The sequence below is a fragment of the Diabrotica virgifera genome, chromosome 1 (genome assembly GCF_917563875.1).
Source record: "Diabrotica virgifera virgifera chromosome 1, PGI_DIABVI_V3a".
Lineage (NCBI taxonomy): Eukaryota > Metazoa > Arthropoda > Insecta > Coleoptera > Chrysomelidae > Diabrotica > Diabrotica virgifera.
This window is the reverse complement of record NC_065443.1, coordinates 153,813,606-153,823,673: the sequence shown is the minus strand read 5'-3', so window position 1 is coordinate 153,823,673 and position 10,068 is coordinate 153,813,606. Positions and strand designations below refer to the sequence as shown.

Here is a 10,068-nt window from a genome sequence, read left to right as displayed (position 1 = left end):
AGTATCCATTATACAGGGTGTCCCGAAAAGAATGGTCATAAATTATACCACAGATTCTGGGGTCAAAAATATGTTGATTGAACCTCACTTACCTATATACAATAGTGCACACAAAAAAAGTTACAGCCCTTTGAAGTTACAAAATGAAAATCGATTTTTTTTCATTATTCGAAAACCCTTCGAGATTTTTCATTGAAAATGGACATGTGGCATTATTATAGCAGCAACATCTTAAAAAAAAATTAAAGTGAAATTTGTGCACCCCATAAAAATTTTAAGGGGGTTTTGTTCCTTTAAACCCCCCCAAACTTTTGTGTACGTTCCAATTAAATTAATATTGTGACACCATTAGTTAAACAAAATGTTTTTAAAACTTTTTTGCCTCTTAGTACTTTTTTGATAAGTCAGTGTTTATCGACCTATTTTGAATATTTGTCGAATACACCACATATTTGTATATGGTTAAATACGATTATAGAGACCTGTTAATAATCTGAAAATGTATTTATAATTTACATTTTTAGGTATATTTTGAAAAAGAAGCCATATCTCGATAAAAGGTGATTTCTCAAAAAAAGACTAAGAGTCAAAAAAGTTTTAAAAACACTGCGTTTAACTAATGGTACCACAATAATAGTGTAATTGGAACGTACACAAACATTTGGGGGGTTTAAAGGAACAAAACCCCCATAAAATTTTTATGTAAATATATTAAAAAAGAAGCCGCATCTCGATAAAAACTGGCTTATTGAAAAAATACTAAGAGTCAAAAAAGTTTTAAAAACGTTGTGTTTAACTAATGATACCACAATAATGAATTAATTGGAACGTATACAAAAGTATGGGGGGGTTTAAGGGAACCAAACCCCCATAAAATTTTTATGGGGTGGACAAACTTCACTATAATTTGATACATGTAAATTTTCAATAAAAAATCTCTAATAGTTTTCGATATATTGAAAAAAATCGATTTTCATTTTGTAACTTCAAAGGGCTGTAACTTTTTTTATGAGCACATTTGTACTAAGGTAAGTTAGGTTCAATCGAACTATTTTTGACCGCAGAATGTGTGGTATAATTTATGACCAATCTTTTCGGGACACCCTGTATTTTTAAAAATTTTGGCGTAAGAGCTACTGGTGACCTAAGAGTGTTAATTATGACTTAAATATGTAATGTTAATAGGTCAGTGTCTGTGATTTTCTTCTTCATGTCACTTGAAAGTTCATCAGTTTTCACGTTAAAGAATCAACTAAAAAAGGTATAACGACAGGTTGTGAAAACGAAAAAGTTTAGCTTGGAATAATTGCGGAAAATAAAGAGGATTTGATTTTCAGGAAAACGCACTCGACTTTAAAGACAGTTTTACATTATGCCATTTTCATGCTAGGCAAGAGCCATGCAAGACAGATCATGCATTGCGCATGCCCACGCGCTATTTCCATGCAATTCCTGTGCTAGACGAAAAATTAAAACATGTTCTATTTTTTATGCTATTTTGATGCAAGTTGTCAAATTTCATGTTGCCAATATAACAAAATTTACAGTTTAGAATAAAACTTAACCTTATTGTGTAAATTTAAATGTTATTTATTGGCAGTAATAATAATTTGTGATTTATACTTGAATATATTTAACTTTGGAGTGAAATTTCCAAGTGAAATTTCTAAAGTTAATGTTTTGGTATATTTCTTTTGTTGCCAACAATGAAAGTGGTATCAAAAATTGCACATAAATAGCTCTGATGTAAAAAGGCCAGGCTAGGCAAGAAATATGTCAATTAGTTTGTTACAGTCTTCCCCCCTGGCATCGAACTCGCTAGAGGAGGGGCCAGCAGAAGTAGCAATTTTCTTCCTGGGGCGTCCTCGTCTTCGTCTTGGCACTACGGGCGTTGGAGTTTCCTTCACGATTATCGGAGGTAACCGTTTCGATATCACTGCAGTTTTTCCCGGATCAACTTCCACGACGTTCACTTGTTGATACTCCGATCGCAAGTCATATAAAGGATCCGAGCCACTAGTTATGGCGTTTAAACAGTGATAGTTCACGCAAAGTCTTGTACCGCCATCCTTTTTCGGCACTAATACAACCAGCGCGGCCCAAACACTTCCGTATTTTTCGACGATGTCTTCCCCCAAGGGTCTATCCAACTCGACCCCAAGCACTTCTCTCTTGGCAGGTGACACCCGGTAAAGTGGTAGTGAATTTGGTGCGCTATTTCCCGTAGTAGCATAGCTGGCAGGCTCTCCCCCCATTCTGAAGGTATTCTTCCACCTTCTTTCGTTGGGCCGAGCTCGTTCATAATCTAGAGCTATATCTACGGAAGAGAAATCGATCACGGATGCTTCCGTATGACTACACTCTGGGCAGTTAGCCCTAATAAATCCCGGATTATCACAACCGTAACACTTTAACGGGGTGTTTAGGCTATTGCGCGGCGAATTCGAAGTAATTGCTCCGACAGTAGCACTGTCCGTACGCAAAGAACTCGCAATTTCTTTCAAAGTCGTAGGTCGATCGCTGGATTGTCGATCACGTAATTTTCGACACTCATCCTCAGAATGACCGGTAACACCACAATAGCTACATCGCGGCCGTTTTTCATACGATTCTCGTTTGTGGGTGACTTCGTTCTTGTTAGAACAAGGTCTCTCAAATACATCTTCAACTTTTCGTGCTGCTGTAAGCAGCTCCGTAAAAGTGGAAACGGAATCTTTAGAAATCTTTTCTCGAATCCCCTTGTTTAATAATCCATACACCATGTCTAACTGGATCTTTTCGGTAAGGCTGCCTGGTTCTAGTTGCTCAAGAAGTCCTACAACGGCAAACAAAGACGTCCACTGTCGTTTTTTCGTCTTGCTCCTCGGCGAATATCTCGCGGTACACACGATATGCAGGTTATTTCGGACCGAACGTAACTCTCAGCAAACTAACAAGTTCCTTCCATGTCTTAATAGTATCTTTGACTCCTTGATACCATTTCGCAGTGAAATTATCAAAAAGCATTGCGATTCCTCGAAATGCATTTTCGTCCGACACTAATGCGCAATCTTTATAAATTTCTACAGCGCTAATGAGAGCATTATTTACGTCAGTGTCTTTGTGTCCATCAAAACGCGAATGGCATTTCGACAGGTTGCCACTTTGGACCGACGGCGACGGCGAAACGCGAGCACTTTGTACCGCCAATCTCGATAATAGCTCTTTAAATTGTTTGTTCGTCAACACCACGTTTTGAATCATGTCTCTAATATTTATTGCCACAGATCTATTTGAAACAGAGTCCGACTCAGAAGTAATTTTAATCGCACTCAAATGTTCAATGTTTTGCGTGGAACGCAAATTGTACAAATGATTGGTCATGCAAAAATTGGAAAGTACTTGGCAGTAAATAGCTGTGTCTACGCTTGGATAAAGAATACCTCCAGCACCTTTCTGCACACCACCTGTACGATCCTTGGAACAACTAGCACTAAATCACTTCCTAGTTTGGCAAAACAGAAGGTTTTCACACGTAACCGAAGCAGTCAATTGTCTAATAAATAATAAAAATAGACAAAAGCGTCCGAATAACTAAAGCACTTTGAACAATATGTCGACTAATTATTATATACCGAAGCGGATGTCCAATACTATAATTACCGACTTTGTTACTTGTTACCAAACAATAGGTCCACTAGTTTTTTTATACCGATACGAATTATTGTCCGAATATGAAAAAAGTAATTTATAGCGAAGCACTTAATTGTTTTTAACTTTTGAGTTAGCGATCTTCTTTTGAACACCGTTGCGAAAAGGGTCCACACGCTGAATAATTTAATAATAATTATCGCTGAAGCACACTTTTCTAATGCCATTTTTCGTTTAAACTACCGAAATATACGATTTATCGTGTAAGCCTCTAGATGGGCGACATTATAAAGGTAAATTAAGGTAATTATCTCAGGTTTTAGGGTTGATTACAAGAAAATCACGATAAATGCTCGAATGGTGTATTTTCGTCGATATGGTACAAAATCTCATTGTTAACTAAACCAAAAACAGACGCCAAATAATATTGTCTCTCTCCTTTTAGCATCTGCTAAATATCAAAGATAAAAACTACGGTCAGAGTAGACCACACACACCCTATTCAGGTCACTTCCCAAAACACAGAACTTTTGCAAAAGCAAGTGTCGTTTGACGATCATAACTACAGTCACCCTCCAGGGGCGTATCGTAAGGAATTAGTTTGTTACAGTGTTCAATATTTTTCAAAAATCTATCGAATGACACCAAACACGACCCCCAACGGAGGCGGGGTGTGGGGTTACTTTAAAATGTTAAATAGGAACTCCCATTTTTATTGCAGATTTGGATTCCTTACGCAAAAATAAGTAACTTTTATCAGAGACATTTGTTCGAACTATGATGAACAAATGAAAATGAAAATTTAATTTTATGAAAATTAAATTTAAAAAAATGGAAAATCCCCACTAAAATGGAAATCTTAACTTATCTTTTTTTGGTTTTAGGACCTATTTTTTTTGGCTCTTGGGAGCTATGCCCATTTAGCCAGCACCAAATCCTAAACTAAAAGCAGCGAGATTATGACGAAACCAAAACGAGCAAGGATGGGAAAAGGAAAAACACTTTTCACACCCAGGGATCGATCAGGGTGACTAACCGCAGAATAGGTAGACCACGGAGGCAAGGGATATTATAGCACCCAGGAGAAAAACAAAAGTTATTCAAAGCTAATCCTAATATAAAGTTTTAATTTAGACGACTTGAGAAAACCTAAAAGAATATTAAAGATTGAAATTTTATTTAGAGCCAGTAAATTTATGAGATTGTAAGGGGGAAAAGGTTTTCTTGCATCAGCTGAATGTATAGTTTATTTGTTAAACTTGTTACATGTATGTATGTTAAACTTGTTACATGCGAAAAAAATGTGATTTAAATCGCTTGGTATATTACATATTTCGGTAGCGGGTAGGAACTCCTTCTCGGATAGTCCTATCAGGGAAAGTGAATCAATCCCTGCCTTCCGCAGATTCCAGGTGTTTCCTGACCCGGGAAACTAGTACCTGCTAAGGGTCCCTTGTCCAGGGTTACGGATGAAGTCCACAACGGCGTCCAGGGCGGAGAAGAAGATCTTCACAACGGTCTGGGGGGTGGAGGTGGCAGCCCGACGGTTTTAGGGATAGTATAAAATCGAGGGGAAGAAACCCCGGCAGAAAATCCTGGTCCTCCAAGTTGGGGGTTTAGTCGTTGGACTGGTTCTCCAGCACTAGGAAAAACACAACATACCAAAAAACCCAAACCATGCCTCGGAAATGTAGATAGGAAAATTTTAAGACGAAAACGGCTACGGAAAAGGACAATGAATATAGGAACCTGGAATGTCAAATCGCTAACCGGGAAACTTGAGATAATAAAAAAGGAAGTAGAAAAAATCAAATTAGACATTGTTGTACTCACGGAAACAAAGAAAAAAGGAGTTGGTTCAGAAAGAAACGGACAATACATACACTTATATAGTGGAGTACGTAAAGACGAAAGAGCCAAAAGAGGAGTATCCATACTCATCAAACACAAGTGGAAAAAACATATAACAGATTGGGAAGCAATCAACGAAAATCTGCTACGAATGAATATAACATTACATAAAAAAAGAATCACTATTATTGCGGTGTATGCTCCATCTAATGATGAACCAGTTGCCAGGAAGGATGAATTCTTTGAAAAGCTCAATGACGTAATTGAGGAGATCGGTAATACACGAGAGGTCATAATTCTTGGTGATTTCAATAGCAGAACTGGACACCAAAACAATAGTGAGATTGTAGGCCTCTACGGAGAAGATACGTGCAACGATAATGGGAATAGACTAATTTATGTATGTCAAAACAACAGACTAAAAATTGCCAATGGTTTCTTTAAACACAAAGATATACACAAATTTACGTGGACGCAACCAACCCTTAATCTAAAATCAATCATCGACTACATCATTGTGAAACAAGTTTCAGAGCTAAAAATAAATGATGTTAGAGTCATGAAAGGAGCAAGCTGCGACTCTGATCACTTTCTAGTTAAAAGCAAGATTGTAGTTCCCTATATTACAAGCAATGAACATCAAATCGAAGAACAACTAGAAGAAATAAAAGAACCTAAGTATAACCTTCAAAGCTTTATTCATGAAAGTACTAAAGAGCTGTATCAAAGAAGACTAGATCAAAATCTCAATGAGCATTTAGAAAACACAACAGAACTATATCAAAACATGCTATGGGCAATGCAGAAAAGTGCCAAAGAAGTGTTAGGAGAACAACCAAAAACCAAACCAAGCAATTAACTCTGGTGGAACGAGGAAATAGAAGAACTAGTTTTGACCAAGAAGAAGCTTTACCAAAAATGGTTAAATACTAAAAATGACGAAGATCGAATAGAGTACAACAGAATAAAGCGAGCAGTGCGAAACACTGTTATAAAGGAGAAAAACGATTTATGGGATCGCAAATGTATGGAGATAAACACATATATAGGTGGCAGGAAAACCACAGAAGCTTGGAGATTTATAAATTCCGTAAAAAAGAATGATAAAGAAAAAGTACCCATACACTGTATACAGTCACAAAAATGGATGGACCACTATAAAAAATTGTTAACAGAAGAACGAGGCGAATATCTAGAAAATATAGCTACACCAGGTATAGAAATAGAAGGAGAACATATAAATATCGACGTAGAAAGTCTGATAAAAGCGGTGAGAAGCTTAAAGAATGGTAAAGCTTGCGGTCCAGAAGGTATTCCAGCAGAACTGATTAAAAATGGAACAGCTAAGCTATTTCGAATGCTAACAAAAGTCTTCGTCGAATTCTTAAATGGACATCCAGTGCCTCATGAATGGAAAATGGCTTATATCTCATCCATCCATAAGAAAGGAGATAAGCGAAATTGCGAAAACTACAGGGGAATTTCGGTGACCAGCACACTCAGTAGACTGTATGGTAGAATACTGAGAGACCTAATAGACAGTGGTGTAGTGGCAAAATTTTCAGTGTGGGAACGCTAAATACTGACTTACAATCCAATTCTGAGGGGTACCCCCTCCCCCCACATAAAGAGCGGGGGGTCCGGTTCGGGGGGCCTGTAGCCTATGGAATGGATGATAAAATTTTCACAGGGAAGAAGAAAAAATATAAGATGTAACATGTTTTTATGTATACGTTTACTAACAAATTCAAACACAAAGATTAAAAACTGAACATATTCAATAAAATTTTATAATGTATTTACAAATAAATGGCAAATGCATCTTCTTCCTCTTTGTCAGGTTGGAGGTTGGCTCGTCGAGTTCTAGTATCATCAGCTGTACGGTGTCGTCTTAACTATGCCTTGACGTAATTCTCTGGTTTCCATGTCTGGATACTTGGTCCATTCAACTTGATAAACATCAATGCTGATACGTGCTCGATGGTCAGTTTTGACCGTGTTGGCGATATAATAATATTCATGTGACTGAAGCCACGTTCACACTCTGCTGAACTGCAAGGAATAAGCTTTGTGCAGTTTATCAGTGGGTTTAAGTCCTTCGGAATCGTAGTGCTGTTTTCCAGGTAATCTCTGAAGCTGTTCTTAATTTTGTTGGCATTCAACCTAAATCTTGCACAGAGATGTTCGATTTCTTGTTCACCGTATCCAACATATTTCTCTGGAGGCCAGTTGTTACTTTCAAGTACTTTCAGTTCTGAAAGGAGATATTCATACTCTTTTTCATAATCATAATTGTTCCCTGTGGCTTTATTAGATGGTTCGTTACTGCTTCTTGTTGTGAAAAGTCTCCGTTTTAGGTTGTTAATAACACTTGATAGCAACTGCTGGTCATTAATAGCAGTTATTTTGTTGCTACTTGTTAAGGGAACATGACAAAAATTACCAGTGATTGCAGCTCTCTTGGCCTCAAGGGTCTTAGTTCCAGGTTTTTCTTTAAGGCACTCGAAAAAAGCAATTGACCTTCTTATGAGTTTGTCTGCGTAAACAACAGTTGCCTCCCTATTTTGAAGACATTCTGAAACCATTGTTAATTCAGCTAATATGTCATACATTATCGCCAAATCTGACAGAAACTGAGTTGATATCAAGCGCCTAATCAACCCACCGTACATTGCTCGTTCGGTTGTTGTTCTGTTCTTGTCTTCTTGGGCCTTCTTAAAATGGGAGTACAATGCTTGATATCCATACCAAACGGCCATAACAGTTTTAAATGAACTGGAAACCCATCTCGTGCCCAAAATGCGACCAACTTTCTGTAGTTGCAAATCAAGCTCACTAGCACACTCGGCTAGTTCTCTTTGGTTTTTAGGCGATTTACTATACAGAGTGTACAGTTTGTCCATAAACATTTGAAAATGGTTAATAGCCCCAACGTCATTGATAGAGTCACTCACAGCTAACTCTATCCTATGGTTCATGCAATGCCAAGGAACAATGTTGGGAAACTGTTGTAGTAGGTTTTCTACGACGCCAGATTTTTTACCTAACATGACACTAGCGCCATCACAGGCAAATGCAACTAAATTCTCTTTTAGGTACTCAAAATCAAACCCATATTTTTTCAAACAACCTAAAAGTGCCTCAAAAATAGAATCAGCAGTTTGGTTAGGCAATTCAATTAGGTCTAAGAATAAGACATTTGGTGGCAAATCTTTGCTGGTTTCACATTTTAAATAAACAATCAAGGTAGATTTATCACTTAAGCTTGTAGATTCATCGATCAAAATCGAAATTTTACCTGAAATGCTTTTCACCTGTTGAGTAATTCGCTTTTTCATTTCATGAGAAATGTGGTCAATGATTTCAGTTGCACTAAATCTAGAGTGTAATCCTACACCAATGTCTACACCATTCATTTTCTGAAGTTGCAAAAGTTTAGAATAATCAGAAAAGGGCCTATCATGTTTTGCCAAATAGTAAGCTGATCGAAATACTTTAATTGTAGATTCTAGATTGGAAACGTTCATTTTATCACAAACGTTTTCAATAGTTTCCTCGTTCGCCTTAGCGGTTATGCTCTCAGCAGTCAAGTGGGCTGATGATTGCTTGTGAAGAAAAATTTTTTTTCTTAGGGAAGTAAGTTGGGCAGACTTACTAGACCCATTGAATGTTATTGCAAATGTGCACCATTCTTTAGAAATTGATGTACGTTCCTTTTTAAAAGCACCAAGATGAGAAACGGAGCTACATAATGTACAGCCTAATGAATCGTTTTTGCAACCCAACCATGGGAAGGCTTCTTTTTTGCGTTCCCACATATCAATAGTCCATATAGAAGGCCATTCTGATTTATTTTGTTCATCATGCTCATGCATATTCGAAGACGAACTTACAGAAGAATTACTTTCAGTTCCTGCCTGTAAATCACTTTTTTCATCTGAAGACACACGAAGAGAAGTAGAATTTTTCCCTGAAAGAGATACACCGAAATCATTTACTTCTTCACCTTTATCTTCATTTGGTTGCTTAGAAAAGAACGAAAACAGTGTTTTTTGATTTTTCTTTGACGGCTCCATGTTCGATTGGATACTATTAGAATAACACAATTAATTGTTAAAGTAATACCGCGCACGATAACCTCACTAACAAACAAAATAAAGAGAACAGTCAAATCAGCGCGTCACCACTCACCATTTGCCAAACGAACGAGAGTAGCGTCTAGCGTGACTGCCGAGGTGCCGAGTGCCAACTGCAGAAGTATGGTGTGGGTATTGACCCCTTCCCTCCTACTCGCTCCCCTCTTTCTCTGTCGCACGTGAAAGAGGGAGGGGGCTAAACTGCGCCCCGGATACCGGCTAGCACCGCGCCGACGATGACACGACGGCAAAGTTGTGACAACGAACTACCTACTTAATCTTAATCTAAGAAAACAATTAGAATATTGAAATTCGGGTAGGTATGGTGCATGGGTGCGGGCTGATGCCTCAAATCAATATATGCACTCACCCACTCACACATTTTTTAAGATATTATTTTATCTACTTGCGTAAGTGATTTTAATTTTATTTGTTAGGGTGAAGTGGGGTA

General features: G+C 37.6%; 1 protein-coding gene across 1 annotated transcript; it reads right to left on the bottom strand.

Annotated features, from left to right (window-relative positions):
• Positions 1–7,376: 7,376 nt before the first annotated feature.
• LOC126891828 (E3 SUMO-protein ligase KIAA1586-like) lies at positions 7,377–9,557 on the bottom strand. The gene has a single exon (XM_050661126.1). The coding sequence runs from the start codon at positions 9,555–9,557 to the stop codon at positions 7,377–7,379; it is 2,181 nt and encodes a 726-aa protein (XP_050517083.1).
• Positions 9,558–10,068: the final 511 nt, after the last annotated feature.

Bases quoted from the DNA above. Each gene is read 5' to 3' on its own strand.
- LOC126891828 (XM_050661126.1), bottom strand. From the start codon at position 9,557: ATGGAGCCGTCAAAGAAAAATCAAAAAACACTGTTTTCGTTCTTTTCT.